Source organism: Mytilus trossulus, chromosome 2 (genome assembly GCF_036588685.1).
Source record: "Mytilus trossulus isolate FHL-02 chromosome 2, PNRI_Mtr1.1.1.hap1, whole genome shotgun sequence".
NCBI lineage: Eukaryota > Metazoa > Mollusca > Bivalvia > Mytilida > Mytilidae > Mytilus > Mytilus trossulus.
Window position 1 is genome coordinate 37,151,958 of NC_086374.1, and position 24,498 is coordinate 37,176,455.

The following is a 24,498-nucleotide window of genomic DNA, read 5'->3' on the forward strand; positions in this document are numbered from 1 at the left end:
TAATTACTTCGATTTGCGATAAGTAAGAAAGTTTATCTTTTGTTGTGTTTCAAATGTGCACTAATGCTATGTTTCTGGTAGTAAGAAGTACAAACGTGGAGTAATTACTTGTTGTAGAAATGGTTTCTACTCCTTAAATCCCTATATATAATTGAAGTTCTATTAATAGTCCATCACTACAAAACAAAATCATAAAACCACAATTTACTTGTATTGCATTTGTAGGTTAACAACTGCTTCTGCGTTCGTATTTTTCTTTTAAAGACAAAAAATAACTTAACAAAAAATCATGTTAAAGTGATTAAAAAAACCCAACATTTAAGGCATATGTACATATTCAGAATACATAGATATGTCTTTGAGTGTACGTAAAAGACTGAAAAATACATTGCTGACTATCATGTTTATATGTATATACAAATGGTTAAACCAATTGCTTTTTATAACGTATATTCAATGCGATCTAGAATGATTTTTACTATTTTCTGCACTAGAAACGGTATTCGTTATTGATGATTCTATTTCTGGAGTCATTTTAAAAGATTTAAATCTAATGCCTCTTAATGAGAAAGGAATTGCGTAATTTCCCTGGTTTAATCACTTCTTAATCCAAGCCATACAGAATAGTCATTTCTAAAAGAGCGCAATTATACTTTCAACAGAGTTTGACTCAAATCATTCCGAAAATGATCCACATGGATACCAAAAAATCATCTAATTGAAGATCTATCTTTTTCATCAGCAAGATTGCCAAGGAAGAAAAATAAAAAGTTTCACAATACCAAATTTAATTATGCACATATTCTCAAAATAACTGAAATTGAAAGGATACTGGAAGATTGCTAAATTGTTCTTTGTAAAAAGGAACATAACTTGAAAACTTACTCTATTCAAACAATTTTTATTTTCGTTTTCTGTAGTTTCAAAGGTCATGTTGTAAAGTAAAGAAAGTAGTATATTATAAGTATATAATACAATGCATCTGTATGACTGTTACTATTCTAGTCAACAACAGAAACGATACAATATTTTATTTCGAGATGAAGATGAAGTTTTCATTATATACGGCCAATATTTCGAGATGGTAATACCTAATGACCACAAAACTGTAAATCCGTTTACAAAAAACATATTTTTGCTTCCATAACGTCATTTGGCGAAATTATTTTGTTTGGACAAAATTTACAAAAAAAGACTATTTTAACAATCCTTAACAGAAGTTCTTGCTAATGATGCCAATCTCTCATTTAAAGGTAAAGACAATGATTGCCATCATTTTGTTTTTAAATATCATACAGTTCTTTCTTATATTTGTAAAGCGAAATTCGGCCCCATAAGTAATTGGTAAAATGTATACATTACCCTTTCATTCACCATATACAGTATTATGTAAAGTAAAATTCAAATACACGGTATCAAACTTAAAACTAATCTAAAAGGCTCAAAATTTACAGTGTGGTGTTTTCATATCTAAAGAATTGATTTGAGACGTGAACACATTTCAATTTTTTTTTTAATACATGGCAAATGATTTGCTTATAATGCTCGCGTCACACTGTCCCGATTTTAATATAGTGCATCTGATTTTATTTTATATTCAATACTTTTTGATCAATTAGTTTCCAAAGGCGTGTATTGTTTATTTTGTTGACTAGTATATATGTTGCTTTTACATACTGAAATAGCTATATACTGAATTGTGTATCAGGCAGACAATTTAAAAAAGTTATTTCAAATTTCATTATAGAAATCAAGACAACGTTGGTACGTACGTTTTAGAAAAAGCAGAATCACATAGTATAATAGATTAATTTTTGAACAGAAAGTAATCAAATATTTTGTGAACACATAGTAATCAAACATGTTGTGAACACATAGTAATCAAACATGTTGTGAACACAGAGTAATCAAATAATTTTTGTTCACCTGCTTTTTTTTGAAATACAAATTTCAGATTCTTTGTGTTCGCTGGTCTCTAATGGTTGAGCTTGGTTGATTTCTTTAGTTTTGATTAATTCATCATAACTCGCCTCGGAACGGTATGTGTTCATACAATATTCGGAAAATATGATACCTTGTTATCGATAGGACATTCTATTGATTATAAACAAATGCGTTGTACATCTTTAGCTGTATCAGGCAACCACTCTATACAAAGGAAACCTTGTTAACAAATTCTGGAGCTTTTGCTATGAGGATATCATGTAAAACAACTCTTGTTATAGAAAAACAATGAGATTGCAATTACTTTGTTACGGTCTTACGTCGGGACGGAAAAAAAAGGTAGGTAGGTTTGGAAGGCAGTAATCAGTAATCAACATTTCTGATTTCGATAATTTCGATTCAAAACTTTTAAATGATCTATTATGTAAATATTGATGTGATTTATAAATCTATAAATACAGTTTGGTTTACGTTATTAAACAAACACGGCAAAACTAACGTTATCATAGAGCCAAACTAACATTATGTCCTTATATATCAACTTTAAAATCAACTATATAGATATAACTAGTCATGTTTAATGGCTGTGATGTACTTTGTTTGTCTTGATTTAATTTTTATGGATAGGAAGCAGGGTTGAAATCGTGAAAATTCTTAAATAAACTATCAAATAATTTAGTGAAATATAGAAACGTCATGTTCTTGATTTGAAACTTCCCATCCATCGCCGGAACTTTTATAACCAACGTTAATATCTAGGATATAATACGGCATAGCTTTTTCATTTCTATTTCTTTGACTTCTGATTACCTATGGGGTATGTTTTTGTAAGATCGAACATCTATTTGAAGATGACAACATTTGAAATATATCGTATTCAGAAAATTAGTTTTTACATATATCATTATACTTTTTCATGTAAAATTTGAACAAGATACACCGCCCCAAAATAATTCGTTCTTAAACCAATAAAATATTTTTCAGATGATAAGGGGGACCAATTTGTTGGTATATGAATATAGACAACAATATGTTACCGCTGTTCATATGTCACAAATTAATTGAGAGAAAACAAATCCGTGTTACAAACTAAAACCGAGTCTCACTAAATTTTGAATTATGTAGTGAAGAAACATCATCTATAAAGCGGAAAGTAGAGTTAAAGGATATTGCTAACTTCTTATCTTTCTTCATAAGAGCTTCCTGCATGAAGTCAGCCTCATAATAATAAAGAAACAAGGCGTCAAGTAGAAAGGCACAGTTTGTCCCCATTGGAACGCCGACAGTCTGTTGAAAAATCACGTCCTCCGAACGTAACAAATATGGTAATATCAGTTTCAGATAATTTTTCGTTTGAATCAGAGTGATCCTTTACAAAATAGGATTTATCCCTCCCTAAGACAAGATACTTGTATCTACGTTGGCCATTCTTTTTTATGAAGCAAAGCAATACCAACTCTTTCATTTTGTCTTTTGATTGGAATGTGGAATACTTGTGTAAAGAGTAGAAAAATCAAATGTTTTAATACTGTTACAAGATGAAAGAGAGTTAGATTGTATGTACTCTATTTTTAAAGTATCCACATCTGATTCACGCCACCTTTAGAATAGGCAGTTTTACAATAACTTTGAAGCCCATCTTTGATTGCTGATAAAATAGATGTTAATAATTTAGAAAGAGGTCTCGTGGAGCACTTGGAAGACCCAGCAATATACCGTTGTTAGTAATGACACTTGTGTAGTTTAGGTATCCAAATACAGTGATGAAAGATCCAGTTCTTCATCGTTGGTTGTAATTCCAAAAGAACATAGCTCAGACCTATGATTATCCAGGATTTCCTCTTTGGTAAGTGTCGTGAGGGTATATGTTGAGTTTCCAAGTGAATTGTCGATACCTTATTCGTTTATCAAGCAGTTAATGTAATAGGTTTTACACAAAAAAAAAAAACGATGTTGTTTGGTGCTTTATCTGCGGGGACAACAACATATTTGTCATGGAGGAAGGATATGTATTTTGCAACATTTGGGTCTTTAAAGATTGACGTAGCATGGACATTGATATACCCATACAGTTTCTTAATTCTGATTTGTATCAACGACCTCACTGCCTTAATCCATTCGGAAAGAGTGTCTACGTCTTCCTTCTCGCGCTTAGCCCATTGCCTGGCATAATCCTCTACTGATTCCATCAAAATTTTAAAGTTGTATTTCCAATTGATGGATTTAGACTCACGATATTTCGGACCATTCGATAACACATTTCGTAGAGAAGTATTATTAACAATGTTGAGGTCACCGGTAATAACGTGGCCAGCAGGATTATATGTGAAAAGTAAAATCACAAAAATACTGAACTCAGAGGAAAATCAATTCGGAAAGTCCATAATCACATGGCAAAATCAAATAACAAAACGCATCAAAAACGAATAGACAAGAACTGTCATATTCCTGACTTGGTACAGGCATTTTCAAATGTAGAAAATGTGGATTAAACCTGGTTCTATAGCGCTAACCCTCTCTCTTTGATAACAGTCTCATCAAATTCCGTTATATTTACATGATGCGTTAAATAAAAAGTCCCAATTAATGAAATAGTCAAAATATGGGTACATCAGTCATCATGAATTGGAAACTAGCACAAGTGCAATCAGGAGGTTTCGACTTGAAGCCGTCGATATCAAGATCCTGCAAAACGTGTTTGTAATTGAAATTTTTAATTGCAATAGGTTTGGTATAGGTATAAGAAATGATTGGTACAGACGGGTCTTCATAATAAGGAGGTATTTTCGATTGAACTAATTTATGATGAAGGATATTGCCTATGTTGACGCCATCTATGTAGTATGATTAACACTCATACTACATTATAAATTTGAATAAAAATTATATAATGATACATTTGAAATTACTACTAGTACATGTAAATGACATAATCGTCAAAAGAAAAAAAATCTTTTGAAAAAAACCCGCACATATCGAGTTAAAATATTTATCATAACAAGCTAGTCATATTTTGTCATTATAAGTGGTTATCTAAAAAACAAAACGACTATTTTGTAGATTGGCTATTGACTTTAAACTGCCATTGAACCATACAGTTTGGACATCTTGTATGATCGCATACTATATTATCTTCCAAAGAATTTCATGTACATTGTTTGTCAAATATTAAGCATAATTTGCACAAGAAAAAGATATAAACCGCCTTGAAATCGATTTTTTCAAGGCGGTTTATATCTTTTTCTTGTGCAAATTATGCTTAATATTTGACAAACAATGTACATGAAATTCTTTGGAAGATAATATAGATTTTTTCTCTCTATTTGAAAAAGTAAATTTATGAGAAATTATTAATTACGTATCGATATACATGTTTTTCTCTTTTTTGTTCAAAACGGAATGTTTATTGCTTTTTTTGACAGCTAACTAATTTTGTAAGAACAAATGTGTTGCAATATTAAGAAGTTTGCATCGATTGACTTGCACGACCTATCACTTATTTCCATATCCTTTGTGAAATAAACGTCATTTAGAATTGTTTGTACAAACGGCAAACAGGTCTTCTTCTAATCAATCACAAAACCTGACAGTTGGGCAGAATTGGAAATAAGTGAAATAATTGTTTTTCTCCGGTTCAGAGAAAACAAAACAAATTGTACGTCTAGATTATACCCTTCATACTATCAAAGTATCTTCATAAATATTTTAAGAAATCTTCGTTTTTGTATATCTATATGTCATATAATCATATTTTATTAAGAAAAGACGAAAAAAGATGTTCAATTGAAAGATCGTCTCCTTCATCTCTTTAAGCATTGGTTTTATTTACACAAATTGGATATAAATTTCTCGTTTGTTTAAGGTCAAGACAGACTTTGCTTTCATTTATTAATATATTTTGTGGACTCGATGTGTACAGACATTTGATATATGTTTGTATTAATTTCGTTTAGATGAATGTAACGGGCGAATATAATTTCCTGTACTATTAGCTTGGAATAAAAACTCGACCCACCTGATTATAGTGACTAACACAAAACAATACATCGAAGCACGATACATGGTCCAGATAACATCATTTGATACAGACACCAAATTAATGAGGGCTAAACTAGTTTTGCATGTTCTCAAGCCGCCTCTTTCGCATGTAAAGAAAATACGCTTTTACCGATTTGACTCATAATTGTCGTATTGAATAAATAATATACTAAAACGTATAGCCATATTATAAAAAAGTATAAAATAAACTACTTGTAATGCATTGGCTCGATTATATGTATCAGTATTTTGTGTGTGTTTTAATCTAGACACCATTAAATTAACTATGAAGGTGATATCCGAAGAAAGCTGACGGTATTAATACCCAATATAAGCATAAACATAGATATGAATAGAAATTAAACTCGTGGACTTGGACTTGTCTGGGTCCGTTCGTTTTCAAATTATAGGTTCACAATATATGTTAATCATCGTTTTAACTTGTATTCGAATGAGTTTTTGTGGATCGAACCAGTTATCTATTGGTTCATCCTGACATTCGTTTCCTTTTATTAACTGATTGGAGGTCACATTAATCAGATTCAATGAGGACAAAATATTCACTTGCAAGTGAATCATTTATCATAGATTTTTATACGTTTATACAGACAAAATTTCACTAAACAACTAAAACTGAACACCACTTAGTTGCTTTCAAAAAATTAACAAACAAATCGATCAAACATATAAGTTTGACAAAGTGATATTTATACTGAATTAACAAATCGATTTGATCTTTTGTAATGATATTTTTTTTTCAAAAATAACACTATAACAATTGTTTCCAAAATGTTCATGAAAGTAAAATATAAAAATTTAAACTTCAATATCATATAAGGAGAAAAGAATTTTAAATTTTAAATTGTCAAAAAATGTACAGAATAGTCTTGATTGCATAACAGTTGCATTCTTTTTTAAGTGCAGGTCACTGTGAAGTTTTCTAGATGGATTTATCCCAATTATTGTCACAACCACAATCCCGTCCTCTTTCCTGGAAAGGGACATGAAGGAATATGTAATTACATAAGCAACATGACGAATGCTTCATGTGGAGAAGGATTTGATTTTACCCTACCTGTGTCCATAATATTACACCACGTTATAGTATTTAAGTAATAAGTTCTAAAGTTCTACATTTATCTTGTATTGGTTGTTTCTATTTAGTACATTACATTTGTAGTAGTCACAATCCATCCTTTGCTTTTATAAGCAAAACAATCCAGATGTGGTATTATTGTAAATAAACAACTTAATTAAGGATAAAGATGTGAAAAAAATAGTACGGTTTAATAATAAGCAAAACCCATAACTATAAGCTCTAAAAGGCTATGAAAAACAAAGAAATGGCCAATAGATAAACTGTTACAGGTTTTTTATCAAGTTTTCCCGATAGGTCGTAAAGTAGTCATATTGAAGAAAATATATCTTCTGTTTCAACAAAGCAGCAGTTATATATATCTGAAATGTCAATTTGAAGATTAAACTATTGTTTATACATGTAATACCAACATAAAGTAAAGTTAGGAATTCAATTAAGCAAAATTCAAACAGACAACAGTTCTATAGAAAACAAGCAAACATATCAAAGTTTGTAAAAAGGTCACGGAATCGTCTGTCACCTGATTGATTTTTTTATATTGGTTAATCATCAGAATATGCACACCAATTAATAAAAAATAAAAGAAGAGGATTGATAGAAAATCGAATAATTTTCGTGATAGGAAAACAAATATAATAAATGTTAGTTACATTTTTCTTAGACAGCAGGAATTATTTTTGAGGCAAGTGACAAAAGATAAAAGCTTTTTAATTCAACAGCACCTATACTAGTATTATGACCATTAATTGATTTCCTGTATACGGAACTTAACCATCAGAGGAAACATTACGGGAATTAGTATCACCAGCCGATTAGATTATCAAAACAGTTATTGCTAGAAAAAGACAATTTTTCTTCGCATAACGATGCACAAACACGTAAATGATTTCCTTTTAACTACAATTTGCTGAAAACAGAATTATTTAGAATTGGTTTTAGATTTGATGCCTTTCACCGTTTGACGTGAGTGGTTATTTCAACTAAAGAATTGCTTGAATTATGTGAAAATAAAGCATGTTATGAGAGGATAGTACTATGCACTTACTCACATTAAATGTCTTATTACATATATAATTGACGTTTGGGTGCATGTACATTTGTAGCAGTTTCATACAAAACCACTCCTTAAGATATTCAAAATCAAATTATGATAGTTTTACGAGATGAATATAGTAAATATTTTCATAAAATGACCGAGCTAGAAACTTATTATTGGTGAACTTTAATACACCGTCAATTGTTCTATCAATGTGTAAAGTTATAAAATGTTGAAATGTTAAGACGAGCTAATTAAAGGCATTGTTTTAAAGGGGCACTAGCTACGATATATATATATATATATAAAAAAATAGAATATGATTTTTTTTTGTTCAATCATTAATGTAAGTGAATTGGTAGAGTAAAAATTCGCGTTTAGCAACCAGTTTGCTTCAGTTTTGTCAAATAAATAGAGAAACATTGCTACTGAGTTAATTACTTGCAAGTGAACAATTCGACCTCATTAAAGTTTTCATGCGAAATTAAAACTTTTAGCTAGAGATGGGATACGCATGAGCTAGGCGTGATCAGCTAGTAAAAGGAAACAAATGACAACATTGAAAGTGAAACATGATTAAACAATGTGATTGACTGTTTTTATTTTCAAAAACTTATCCCTATACAAGTAAAACGTTTATAAACATAATGTTTTAACCTGTAATATAAAATCAAACAGACCTTGAAAAATCCAAATGCACGAGTTCTCTATCTATGTATATATATGTTTATGTTTACAACGGTTTATATAATTGCGGGCATTTTGCGGAAGGGTTGCCTCGATTTCAATTAGATGCAGTCTAAACTTAAGTACAAACCAAATGTTGATATATAATTCCGAGTTTATGCATCGTTAATTGTTTATTTTAGATTTTTATTTTATTTAGATATACGTCACAGTATTACATCTATGATTAAAACATACTGGTTACAAAAGTATTGTAAAATGTTAAATAACAAAAATGCCGATCTACGAGGAAAATTCTCAATTCATTTTTAACAAGACATTAATTTGAAAATGGAAATGGGAAATTAGTCAAAGAGACAAAAACCCGACCAAAGAGCAGACAACAACTATTTATGTACTACAGAATTGTGAATATGTAAATGAATATTTATAGTTTATTGTTAGTTAAATGTATGTTAGTATTATATGTCTAAGCTGGTATGCTAAAATCTGATATATTATAATTTTTACTTTGCTGCAAAACTCTAGATGTTTTAATTTGATACATAATATCGAAATTAATTAGATTTTGTTTTGCCAACATGCTATGAATTTAAATAAGCATAATTAAATGGGAGAAATCTGAATGTTAAAAATACTATTAAATTGGGTTTGACATTTAGGTGGTATTATTTTGATGATATAATATTCAAATATTAACATTTTATCACACAAAAACAACAAAACATTTAATAAGTCTTCACTTGCGTAACCAAGTTTCAAATGGGAACTTCTTTTAGATCGATGAAATGTTATTGTATAAAACTTTACGAGAACACGTGTTCTGGAATAACCTGTACATATACGATACAGTTTTGATCCCACGTTGATTTTTGTACGCAAAATGTTCATAAAAGTTATTTTTCACCTTGTTAGTTCAAATATATACTACTGTCAGAGATTAACGGGGTCGACATTTTATACATTTACTCAAAACTGGATTTGTTTTTTACATTTCCATCCTTTAGATAAGCCTACGCAACATTTTGTCTCAAAAGATAAACACATGCGATGTTAAAAAAATTTGGAGTATCTTCCCAACATGAGTATGCTCTAACATTGTATAACAATTCGTTTGAAATAATTGAATTATTGAAGTTTCAGGATTTAAAGGAAAATGTATATTAATCTTATTTCAAAACATTTCGTCGTTGACCTTTTCATAAAAGTTGGTACAAATAACCTTCATACGTAATTAAACATAATGTCATTATAAAAAAGAGGAGTCCGTAAACTCGTTTTCAAGTTAAACCAGTCTGAACGATTAAAATTAGTCGAAAGATACATCTTTTCTCGATATGTCACTATAAAGTGTTTTTTAGAGGGTTACATAATCGCCTGTCAACTGATTGATAGTTGTTAACTTGACAATGTTTCCTTTTTTTAATGGTTCAAAAGTACGTATTTTTTCTAAATTCTAAATATGTTGAAATGTAGACAAAACATTTTTAAATATTGAAATACTTATATAATAATAATTAAATAACTAACAGTTTCTTAACGATACATTTGGCGGGGCGGCTCATTATTTTGATATGAAGCACCCAAACAGTAAAGTTACAAAATTTTATTTTCACCAATTTAATTAATTGCAAAGTTTGTCCTCTTTTGATATAGCAGTTGTATGAACTCACGTTTGACGTTAATGATCAGATGAACTATCGATGTCTCGGCATTTTCACAAGAAGTAGACAATTGAATTAATTATAGTGGCTATACTTCAAATTTGACATTTATTTCATAATGCATTTTGTTCCAATATAAAATAATTTACGATCGACTTCACTTTCTATTTAGAAAATAAGTCTTATTACGACGAAAACTAATGTGATTGATATACCTATGTCAGTAGATATCAGCTATATAGTTATAAATTAATAAGCAATAATGATGGAATCCAAACTCAGTGGTCGTATGAAAGGAAGCAATAATGATGGAATCCAAACTCAGTGGTCGTATGAAAGGAAGTCATAAAGATACAATCGTATATTAATAATCAAACAGAATGAAGAACAAATCGGTCCTCAGATCATAATAGACTTTAATGACATGCTATTATATTGAGTAATTAACATGACGTAAATATCAACCAATTGTTCTTACATACGAACATAGTCAATGTATGCACAATGTCAGAAAATATGAAATTTATGTGTACGAGCTTTAGAAACCAGATGATAAGCTGTGCTCACCGAACGTTTCTTCAGTTTCGTACAAATCAAGTTTTGTTTTCGACAATGTTCATTTATTGTTTTTAACATGTAATTTACATCCGGCATTTGAGGATATTTATAGTTGTTCAAATGCAAAATGCAGTTTCTCATTTTTTAAATAGATATCGGAATAATTTGATCGTGGATTAGTTTAAACATTTATTAAAATTACAAAAAATAGAGCTTAAATAAACATTTTACAAAGCATGAGCTCGATAGTATGTCTCATTGTTTCGTGTGTATTTTAATATAGACGCCATCTCATTAACTATCGAATTGACCTCCTAATACTGCCGATGATCATATTAGTGATATACTGAAGATGTAGATATAAAAAGATATATAGTTATCAAAGGTACCAGGATTATAATTTAGTACGCCAGACGCGCGTTTCGTCTCCACAAGACTCATCAGTGACGCTCAAATCAAAAATATTTTTAAACCCAAACAAGTACATATATATATAAGTATATATACTCGTGCAGTTGGATTTTTCTAAGTCTGTTTAATTTCATATTATAGGTTGTTTCATTTTCAATATGTGTTTTTTTACTTTTACTAACAAACACGCACATTAAATACGTTATCCATCTCTAACAAAAGATTGAAATTAAAGTTCGCATGAGTGCAAATTCAACAAGGTTGGATTATTCACCGAAAGCTACTGTTCCTTTATCAGCGTCTACTCGTTTGTTTTTGTATATTTTGTACGTTTACTGTTTTTACTTTCTGATTTTACCAATGACGATTGATAAATTCATGATAACAGTCAATTAATTAAGTGCCGTTTGTTAAAATTAATCAAGTATAGCAGTTTAGTCATTATTTGGCGGTAATAAATTCACGATTACAGCAAAGTCATTATATATCATTTCATAATGACTTAACTTGTGTCATCAATGAATTCATCATTTCATAATGACTATCCTTGTGTCATCAATCAATTCATCATTTCATAATGAATATCCTTGTGTCATCAATCAATTCATCATTTCATAATGACTATCGTTGTGTCATCAAGCAATTCGTCATTTCTTAATGACTATCCTTGTGTCATCAATCAATTCATCATTTCATAATGACTATCCTTGTGTCATCAATCAATTCATCATTTCATAATGACTTAACTTGTGTCATCAATCAATTCATCATTTCATAATGACTATCCTTGTGGCATCAATCATTTCATCATTTCATAATGACTATCCTTGTGTCATCAAGCAATTCGTCATTTCTTAATGACTATCCTTGTGTCATCAATCAATTCATCATTTCATAATGACTTAACTTGTGTCATCAATGAATTCATCATTTCATAATGACTATCCTTGTGTCATCAATCAATTCATCATTTCATAATGAATATCCTTGTGTCATTAATCAATTCATCATTTCATAATGACTATCCTTGTGTCATCAAGCAATTCGTCATTTCTTAATGACTATCCTTGTGTCATCAATCAATTCATCATTTCATAATGACTTAACTTGTGTCATCAGTGAATTCATCATTTCATAATGACTATCCTTGTGTCATCAATCAATTCATCATTTCATAATGAATATCCTTGTGTCATCAATCAATTCATCATTTCATAATGACTATCCTTGTGTCATCAAGCAATTCGTCATTTCTTGATGACTATCCCTGTGTCATCAATCAATTCATCATTTCTTAATGACTATCCTTGTGACATCAATCAATTCATCATTTCATAATGACTATCCTTGTGTCATCAAGCAATTCGTCATTTCTTAATGACTATCCTTGTGTCATCAATCAATTCATCATTTCATAATGACTATCCTTGTGTCATCAATCATTTCATCATTTCATAATGACTTAACTTGTGTCATCAATCAATTCATCATTTCATAATGACTATCCTTGTGGCATCAATCATTTCATCATTTCATAATGACTATCCTTGTGACATCAATCATTTCATCATTTCATAATGACTATCCTTGTGTCATCAATCAATTCATCATTTCATAATGACTATCCTTGTGTCATCAAGCAATTCGTCATTTCTTAATGACTATCCCTGTGTCATCAATCAATTCATCATTTCATAATGACTATCCTTGTGACATCAATCATTTCATCATTTCATAATGACTATCCTTGTGACATCAATCATTTCATCATTTCATAATGACTATCCTTGTGTCATCAATCAATTTATCATTTCATAATGACTATCCTTGTGTCATCAAGCAATTCGTCATTTCTTAATGACTATCCTTGTGTCATCAATCAATTCATCATTTCATAATGACTATCCTTGTGTCATCAATCATTTCATCATTTCATAATGACTTAACTTGTGTCATCAATCAATTCATCATTTCATAATGACTTTCCTTGTGACATCAATCATTTCATCATTTCATAATGACTATCCTTGTGACATCAATCATTTCATCATTTCATAATGACTATCCTTGTGTCATCAATCAATTCATCATTTCATAATGACTATCCTTGTGTCATCAAGCAATTCGTCATTTCTTAATGACTATCCTTGTGTCATCAATCAATTCATCATTTCATAATGACTATCCTTGTGACATCAATCATTTCATAATGACTATCCTTGTGACATCAATCATTTCATCATTTCATAATGACTATCCTTGTGTCATCAATCAATTCATCATTTCATAATGACTATCCTTGTGTCATCAAGCAATTCGTCATTTCTTAATGACTATCCTTGTGTCATCAATCAATTCATCATTTCATAATGACTATCCTTGTGACATCAATCATTTCATCATTTCATAATGACTATCCTTGTGTCATCAATCAATTCATCATTTCATAATGACTATCCTTGTGTCATCAAGCTATTCGTCATTTCTTAATGACTATCCTTGTGTCATCAATCATTTCATCATTTCATAATGACTATCATTGTGTCATCAATCAATTCATCATTTCATAATGACTATCTTTGTGTCATCAAGCTATTCGTCATTTCTTAATGACTATCCTTGTGTCATCAATCATTTCATAATGACTTAACTTGTGTCATCAATCAATTCATCATTTCATAATGACTATCCTTGTGACATCAATCATTTCATCATTTCTTAATGACTATCCTTGTGTCATCAATCAATTCATCATTTCATAATGACTTAACTTGTGTCATCAATCAATTCATCATTTCATAATGACTTAACTTGTGTCATCAATCAATTCATCATTTCATAATGACTATCCTTGTGTCATCAATCATTTCATCATTTCATAATGACTATCCTTATGTCCTCAATCAATTCATCATTTCATAATGACTTAACTTGTGTCATCAATCAATTCATCATTTCATAATGACTTAACTTGTGTCATCAATCCATTCGTCATTTCATAATGACTATCCTTGTGTCATCAATCATTTCATCATTTCATAATGACTATCCTTATGTCCTCAATCAATTCGTCATTTCATAATGACTTAACTTGTGTCATCAATCAATTCATCATTTCATAATGACTTAACTTGTGTCATCAATCCATTCGTCATTTCATAATGACTATCCTTATGTCATGAATCATTTCTCATCATTTCATAACGAATATCTTTGTGTCATGAATCATTTCTCATCATTTCATAATGACTATCCTTATGTCCTCAATCAATTCGTCATTTCATAATGACTTAACTTGTGTCATCAATCCATTCGTCATTTCATAATGACTATCCTTGTGTCATCAATCATTTCATCATTTCATAATGACTATCCTTATGTCCTCAATCAATTCATCATTTCATAATGACTTAACTTGTGTCATCAATCAATTCATCATTTCATAATGACTTAACTTGTGTCATCAATCCATTCGTCATTTCATAATGACTATCCTTGTGTCATCAATCATTTCATCATTTCATAATGACTATCCTTATGTCCTCAATCAATTCGTCATTTCATAATGACTTAACTTGTGTCATCAATCAATTCATCATTTCATAATGACTATCCTTGTGTCATCAATCATTTCATCATTTCATAATGACTTAACTTGTGTCATCAATCAATTCATCATTTCATAATGACTTAACTTGTGTCATCAATCATTTCATCATTTCATAATGAATATCCTTGTGTCATCAATCATTTCATCATTTCATAATTACTAAACTTGTTTCATCAATCAACCAATAATCACATAATGAATACCCTTGTGATATCAATCAATCATTTTCACATTATGACTTACCTTGTGTCATCAATTAAGATCATTATCACATAATTTCTAACCTTTTGTCATAAATCAATTTATCATCACATCATGACTAAACTTGTGGCATCAATCAATCATTCATCAGATAATGACTAACCTTGTGTCATCAATCATTCGTCATCATATAAAGACTAACCTTTTTCAATTAATCAAACTATCATCACATAATGACTAACCTTGTGTTATCAATCAATCATTTATCAGATAATGAGTAACCTTGTGTTATCAATTTATTTTTCATCATATAATTATACGCATTGCATCATCATTCTATGACTAGACTGGTTTTACCGATGACTTATTATTTATCACTACATCATGTCTGCTCTGGTGTTCTCAATCAACACCAATCAGACTTCAGATAATGATTAAACTGTTTATATCAATCAATTTAACATGACATAATGATTTGACTGTTATCAAGGATTGAGCAATCAAGTCCGGCCTTAACGAACAAGCTAAACTCCACACAATAACAGTACTGGTGTTATCAATCAACCCAACTTCCCATTATGACAAGACTGGTATAACTGACCAATTCAACTGCATACAATAACTGGACTGCAAATGAGAATTTTATAAAATCGTCACATAATGACTTGACTTATCATGAATTTATCAATCGCTACATAATGACTTGACTGTTATTATGAATTTATCAATCGCTACATAATGAATTTGTTTATGATGAGTTGATCAATCGCCACAAACTGACTTGACTGTTGTCATGCATTTATTAATAGCCACATATGGCTAAACTGTTATCATGGATTTACCAATCGTATTATAATGACTTGCCTGTTATTATGAAATTATCCATTATCATACATTGACTGGACTGAAATCAATTATCTGATAATGAATAGACTGGCGATATTTACAATCAAATATTGAGTAATCGGTTAGTTCTGCATAATTCCAATTTTTTATACTCGACAAATGAAGTTATTGTCAACTTCCGGTTATCATTAAAAACAAATAACTGAGTGTAACATAGATTATCACCGACAATGCGACTTGACTTGTAACGTGTAACAAATCTGTATGTTATATCTGCACTACGTAAAATTAAGATTTCACAAATAAAACTTAACATGTTTTAGATTTTATGAGGCCAAATATAAGAAACATTCCTTCAAAACATTTAACACAGCTAAGCCAAGTGAAAGTGAATGTCAAAACAAAGACAGAGACATGATCTATTTCGCACAAATGGATATTGGCAATAAATTACAGACATGAAATATCAATACGCGACACAATGTCCCATTGTAAGGTATATTCCTTAACCTTGGTAATTTCCAATGAACTGTTACCATTTAATAAAAAGTTGTTAACATAATAAAAAAAGGTGAAGTTGCAGATAACTTGTCAGAGTTATTTAGTTTTAGAGGCAGACTATTGGTGCGTCATTCTGTTTAAAAATATATAGTTTACCCTGAATTGTTGCACATAATATTAAAAGTCTGTTTCTGTATGAAAATTTTCTTTATTGGTTATTGTATTTTAAGGTATGTGTGCGAAACATTGAGTTATAGAATAATACGAGCTATACCCGGAATCTTCTATAAATTTGCTATGAAATGAATTATTTTACTTATCTTTAAATAACGCAGATGTTCAGAAACAATATAATTTTGTCATCAGATTGAAAAGACAGTAAGACATCTGATGCTCAGATTAAAAATGCAATAGAGAAGATCATTATGTTCTATTCTGAAATAAAATTCTCTAGAGATATTTGGTTCTATGATTATTCCGTCTATCGTCAGTTTATATTATTGATTACTGTCATTATATGTTTAATTCTATTGTGCCTTTTGTTTTCCTGTAGGTCAAATAAGTTAGTATAGGGGATTCACCAGGACATAAAGTGCATTTCGACAATTTGCTTTCAATATTTATATACGGTTTTTATTAAGTAATGTTGTTCTTTTATTCGTTTCCTGGTCTCTTGTCCTCTGTGATTTATGCTCCTTTGTGGACGTTTGAGTTTCTGTTGAAAAAATAAAAATTAGGCATCACGAATATTTTATTTGGCGAATACAATTACAATAGCCCAGAATCAGATGAACGCAAATTTATTAAATACTAGTATACACAATATTCACTGTAAGACCGTGATATTGTAACTGTCATTGTAGTCGATTGTGTATGCATGGCAAATGATAAATATCAATTATCATATGTATAGTTAGCTTAAGTTGAATGCATAGGCCTTCCAGATTTTACATTTCCCGTTGTTAAAATTAAGAAATCATCTTGTAGGGTCAAAATCCATCAGGCAAATTCCATTTCATGATCTTTTATTGGCTATTATTTCACGTCTCTTTTTTATATTAGTATTCAAGTATTTTGGAATTTATACCTGATTCTTGAATTTCAAAGAAGCAGGGATAATTTATGTCGTGTTTTGCGTCACAAGAATTGTCCAAATATAAACGTTAGCAAGTCGTAATGAGCTATAAATAAAGGAGTCTTATGTCATATACTTGGTTCTCGATGCTCATCAACTTCGTTTTTAGCTCACCGGGCCCGTAGGGCCAAGTGAGCTTTTCCCATCACTTGGCGTCCGGCGTCTGTCGTCCGTCGTCGTACTGCGTCCTTCGTCGTTAACTTTTACAAAAATCTTCTCCTCTGAAACTACTGAACCAATTTCAACCAAACTTCATCTGATTGATTCTTAGGGTATCCAGAATAAAGTTTGTGTTTGAATTCCCATTTCATAAAAAACATGGCCGCCATGGCTAAAAATAGAACATACGGGTAAAATGCAGTTTTTGGCTTATAACTCAAAAACCAAAGCATTTAGAGCAAATCTGACATGAGGTAAAATTGTTTATCAGGTCAAGATCTATCTGCCCTGAAATTTCCAGATGAATCAGACAACCCATTGTTTGGTTGCTGCCCCTAAATTGGTAATTTTAAGGAAATTTTACTGTTTTTGGTTATTATCTTGAATATTATTATAGATGCAGATAAACTGTAAACAGCAATAATGTTCAGCAAAGTAAGATTTACAAATAAGTCAACATGACCAAAATGGTCAGTTGACCCCTTTAGGAGTTATTGCCCTTTACAGTCAATTTTTAACAATTTTTGCGTAAATCTTGGTCAACTTTTACAAAAATCTTCTCCTCTGAAACTACTGGGCCAAATTTTATAAAACATAGCCAGAATCATTATAAGGCTATCTAGTTTAAAATTTGTGTTGTGTGACCGGGCAAACCAACCAATATGGCCGCCATGACTAAAAATAGAACATAGGGGTAAAGTGCAGTTTTTGGCTTATAACTCAAAAACCAAAGCATTTAGAGCAAATCTTACAAGGGGTAAAATTCTTTATCAGGTCAAGATCTATCTGCCGTGAAATTTTCAGATAAATCAGATAACCCATTGTTGGGTTGCTGCCCCTAAATTGGTAATTTTAAGGAAATTTTACTGTTTTTGGTTATTATCTTGAATATTATTATAGATGGAGATAAACTGTAACCAACAATAATGTTCAGCAATGTAAGATTTACAAATAAGTTAAAATGACCAAAATGGTCAGTTGACCCCTTTATGAGTAATTGCCCTTTATAGTCAATTTTAACCATTTTTAATCAATCTTAGTTAACTTTTACAAAAATCTTCTGCTCTGAAACTACTGGGCCAAATTTTACCAGACATAGCCAGAATCATTATTAGGTTATCTAGTTTAAAAATTGTGTTTTGTGACCGAGCAAGGGCTAAAAATAGAACATAGGGGTAAAATGCAGTTTTTGGCTTATAACTCAAAAACCAAAGCATTTAGAGCAAATCTGACATGGGGTAAAATTGTTTATCTGGTCAAGATCTATCTGGTCTGAAATTTTTAGATGAATCTGACAACCCATTGTTAAATTGGTAATTTTAAGGAAATTTTGCTGTGTTGGGTTATTATCTTGAATATTATTATAGATAGAGATAAACTGTAAACAGCAATAATGTACAGCAATTTAAGACTCAAAAATAAGTCAAAATGACCAAAATGTTCAATTGACCCCCTAGAAGTTAATGTCCTTTATAATCAATTTTGTAACAATTTTCATAAAATTTGTAAATTTTTTCTAACATTTTCCACTGAAACTATAACTGGACTAGTTAATTATAGATAGAGATAATTGTAAGCAGCTAGAATGTTCAGTAAAGAGAGATGTACAAACACATCACAATCACCTAAACACAATTTTGTCATGAACTGTCTGCTTCCTTTGTTTAATTCACATATACCAAGGTGAGCGACACAGGCTCTTTAGAGCTTCTAGTTTATTTGGCCTTTTTAACTTTTTTGGATTCGAGCGTCACTGATGAGTCTTTTGTAGACGAACCGCGCGTCTGGCGTATATACAAAATTTAGTCCTGGTATGTATGATGAGTTTAATTAAAAAGACTTTTATTATTTCTCGATATAACATGTTTTTTTATAAAATCGAAAAATTGATCAGCCAAATTTACTCATCAAATATTTGTATCTATGAAAGAATTAAGTAAAAGTTTTAAGTAATTTATAATTAATGGTAACGAGATCCCCGACTTAATCATTTACCAGTGATGCATTGATAACGTTCGTTAAAATCTATGACTTCACTACTCGCACGGGCATACCGAACGAGTTGGGATATATAGACACCGTATGATGGAGCTTACGGCACATCGTCGTCTAAATAAGGAAAATTAACCATAGGAAAATGAAATATCGTCTCTTTTTTCGTAAATTTGAGTATGGAGTTTCCCTATTGCAATGTCTAAATCTAGAAAAGGGCAACTGCTGCTGTTCATGTTAGATTCAGTTAAAGTAAATTCTTTTGGTTAAATGTCGGGAGTATATTTAGAGAACGCTGGATTATTTCTTTAACGAAAAAATATCATCCAGATAACGGTAGGTATTGTTGAATGTATCAACCAAATGTAACAATGATGTGTCTTTACTGAGTTTGGTCATTCACTGCGATTATTAGCAATATAGGAATAAATCTGCTATTAAAGGGCGCAGTTAGTGCCCATATGAATACCCACTATATAACGATACACTTTATCGTCGAAACGTGTTATCTAGCAGAAAATCTAAAGCTTCAATCATATCCTCACATTTCCAGTAAGTGTATCTTGCATTATTTTCTTTTTCGTTACAGAAAAGGCTTAAAACGAGTTACAGCAAATAGAATTACAATAAGACATATTTGCTTTGTTCATCGATCAGACTAGGTGTGGTAGTTCACGGTAACTTATACATTATATCACTGTTAAGACTAATTTGTTTTGTTCGTTGAAAATATATCTCATTCCAGTGTTTATATATGTTTATTGTTTATTGTTTTTCTCAATCATTACACTTATTGCTGTTTGTGGTAAGATATAGCTCATTCAATGTTATAATGTAGCACATTTATTTACGTAATATGTTTTAATAATTTTTTTTTTAGAAAAATTAGACATTATTGCAACCAACCATTTTAATCACAAGCCCAATTTGAAAAAAAGTGATGCGTCAATCTGCATCGAAATTCATACTAGTTTCGTGTTTAACTATTCTGTTCGTTTGACGCATTGGATTGAAAAATAATTCTAACGCGTTATGCAGTATCATTATTAAGAAATATTTCAGTTTTTATTTTAAGGGAGCACACCGTACGAAGCTTTTATTTACAGTTATATATATTTGAAAGAAATTGTATAACTAAATAATTATGATAAATCCAACGTGATCTTGAATTATAAAACCAATTTAACGGATGCGTGCTAAAAGTCGTGTGCTGCTAATATCATTTTCTCATTAATAGTCGCTGCCATGTGCGGGAAATTGGTTTTAAGTCCGGTATTAAAAGGACATTTAAGTAGGTACGTTCATTTTTTAAAGATATATAATCACTGGTAAACGATCCTGTAAATTAGGACGCAACTACTTTTTATGCGTTTATGGAAGGATGCGAAACAGTTTTGCTAAATATATGGAGAACTAAATTTTCCGTCATTAGTAGCGAATTAGCACCTATTGACAGGAAGATTTTGTATCATATGGCATAAAAATAAGTGCAAAAGAGTTAAAGAAAAATAGGTGATCTGAAAATAGGCTCAGAAAATAAAGCGGAAAGATGTAAACTAAACTACATAAATTTCAAAAAGATAGACAAAAGATACCAAAGGGAGGTTTAAACAAGTAGAAAATTTATTGACAACGTCATGGATAAAAAGAAAACGACAAACTGACAAACTATATTACACAAAACAAAACATCGAAAACTACAGAAGTATACGTCCTTTTTAAACACTCGCTATCACAATCTCAAGTTCAGATAAAAGATTACAAGATTCGACCTTTTATAGCATAAACTATAATAATTGCTACAAATGTTTGAACACATGATTGTTAACTTTAAAAAAAACAACCTCTCTTTACCTCATTTCCACCTTTTCCGTTTTGCTAGATTTACTATTTTTTTAAGGCACAGAAAACAATTCTGCTACTAACATAGACGTTTTATAAATTAATGTAGAAATAGACAAAAAATAAACAGTAGTGATTCATATTGCATACAAAAGCAGTGATAAGATATCAATAAGATGACAGAAAAAAAGTAGCAATTAAGATTTCATTACAAATATATAACTATAAACATCTTATGGAACAGTAACTATTCCTGATTCATCATGTTAATCAAGACAAATTTCTCTTTTTAGAACATTAAAAGATATTAATAAATTTGATATGGTCATCTCATATCTGAATGGTGTACATCTAATACATTTTTTTTAACTTGTAAAACTGTTTTGTCATTTACTGATTGAGAACCGAACGACGTATTGGAAGAAGATGTCTTGATTCCTAAAATATCATATTACTTGAAATCCATTTGGGTAAAATTACTTATTAAAGGACTTTCTAATTAAAAGTTTACGATTACATACATCCAGTACCAATCAAAGTATCAGATCACAATGTGCAAATCTACTTTGTGGACATAGATTCCTGTTACAGTACTGTCTAACTCATTAATTTGAATGAAAGACAATATCCGTTGAAAGATGAATCTACAACGACTGCGGAAACCGTTGAGAGAATACTAATGTCCAAGGACCCATCTAATCATGCGATAATAATGTGATAATAGTTTTTGCTTAGTTAGAGACTTAGCTCTGGACAGGGAGGTATCGAATTATATCGACAAATATAACAGACATTAATTCCCTAGAAGTTGTAAAATGTAAACTCTATTAATGAAAAATATCCTCTTTAATTTCAGAGTATCAACACGGCATGATGAAGCTGATCAACTAGAGGATTTCTGATGTTAGAAAGTTTATTGGAACTCGAGGAAATGAAATAATCATGTTTATGAGGAATATGGGATTAATTACAATGCTTTGACATCCAACTAGACTATGAGGAATAAAGGATTAAGTCCAATTCTTTGACATCAAAATTAACAGGAAAATAGTCATTTAAACCGTAGAAAGGTTTCATCTGCACTTTTATGAAATGTCGACATAAAAGTCTCGTGATAAATGTACAACTTGTGTAATAATAATTCACCAAGGGAATTTTATAAAGCTAATAAATTCAGTATCAGTCAAGAATTACTTTGGAACTTCAACATCAGACTGTATTTTGAAAATGAAACTTTTCTGCAAGAAACAAAACTTGAATTGTGATGATATATATAAAGCTGATGTTAATTTTATCACCATACAAAGATTTTAAAACATCTTCGGAATGAAATGCTTGTATTTCACCAAATGCTGAGCAATATGGACATCCATTCTTACGGACATAAGCGACACACAGATAGTGCCACTTATCAAGAGATAAGCGGCTCATTCACCATCATCGTAGAGGTGTTGATGATACTTGTGAATTGTTTGCCATTATTTGTTATAATTCGATGGAAGAAGTATAGTGAACGAACAACAACTGATGACATAATTGTTGTCTTAAGTATATTGTATATACTCTCAGTCCTTGTGCCAACACCGCTGGGTCATCTTAGCTACTTTAGGGATAAATGGTATGGTGGTGATGCGTCATGTCAATTTTATCAAGTGACCACGAATTGGTTTCGTTTAAGCACAATATTCATCGTTTCAATCTTATGCATAGACAAGTCTTTGGCTCTACATTTTTACATCAAACATAATTTTACTGCACGTTACCACGGCAAAACAAAACTTATTTTCGCAATTTTCACCGCCATAACTGTCGCCTTAATTGTTTCATGTTTTCCAGTTTTAGGATTTGGACCACTTCGAAAAGCGAGAAACAAATGTGGTTCCTGGATTAACGAAGAACCTGTTGAGCCAAAAGAGTTTGCTTTTATTGGTGCTTTGTTAACGAGTGGATATGGAAATTTCCTTTGTGCAATTTTAACAAATGTATCAATGGTATTAAATCTTAAAAAAGTTAAACGTTCTTTGTACCGATCTAATAATGGTCCAAATCAACGGGACGAAATCCGATGGCAGTTAGAAGGAGTTGTTGTAATACATAGTGTTAAAATGGTAATGGCGGTGTCTATTTTACTGTATATAACCTGGTTTCCTGCTTTGGTAAGCTTGTTTTAAACCTTCAATAGCCTTATGACACAAAATTTTACATTAGTTTAGCTATGCAATTGAAACTTTCGAATTGTCGCATCTAGGATTAATAGGTGTACTTTGTTTTAAAATAGGTGTACTTTGTTTTAAAATAGGTGTACTTTGTTTTAAAATAGTTGTACTTTGTTGAGATTGTGTATGATATTTGCTTTTTCAGGCTTTCTAGTGCCAAACTTAAAAAAATATACTTTGATACAGCTTATCAACGTGTTAATTAAAGGGTCTTGGTGGTGTTCACTGTAAACTATAATTCAAAAAACCAGTATTGTCTTTCATACATGTGTGTTTTTTTAGTTCTTCACTAGCATATGAACGTTCATAGAAGAATAAATACACAGTTACATGAGTGTTATCTGTTTCAAACGTTTGTTATGCTACAATAAGTGTCGTCTGGGGTTTTTTTTTTTTTTATCTAAATGTTTTACATCATATATGATTAAATTTCTTTTTCTTTGCGGTAAGGTTCCTTCTTACAGTGTGAATATAATATACATGTTCTTTATATCCGTGTCTGTAGTGACGTCTTGAATTTTAATGAACGTATATAATATCATTACCAAAACTAATTTTA

At 30.6% G+C, this 24,498-nt stretch overlaps 1 protein-coding gene across 1 annotated transcript in view; it reads left to right on the forward strand.

Moving 5' to 3' along the window:
• The window catches only part of LOC134705099 (galanin receptor type 1-like), a 43,930-nt gene that overhangs the window by 12,387 nt on the left and 7,045 nt on the right, over positions 1-24,498 (forward strand). Inside the window, exon 2 of the mRNA XM_063563864.1 lies at positions 22,580-23,879. Within this exon, the coding sequence (XP_063419934.1) occupies positions 23,055-23,879 (825 nt within the window). The 5' untranslated portion in view covers positions 22,580-23,054. The remainder of the gene's footprint in view (positions 1-22,579; positions 23,880-24,498) is intronic.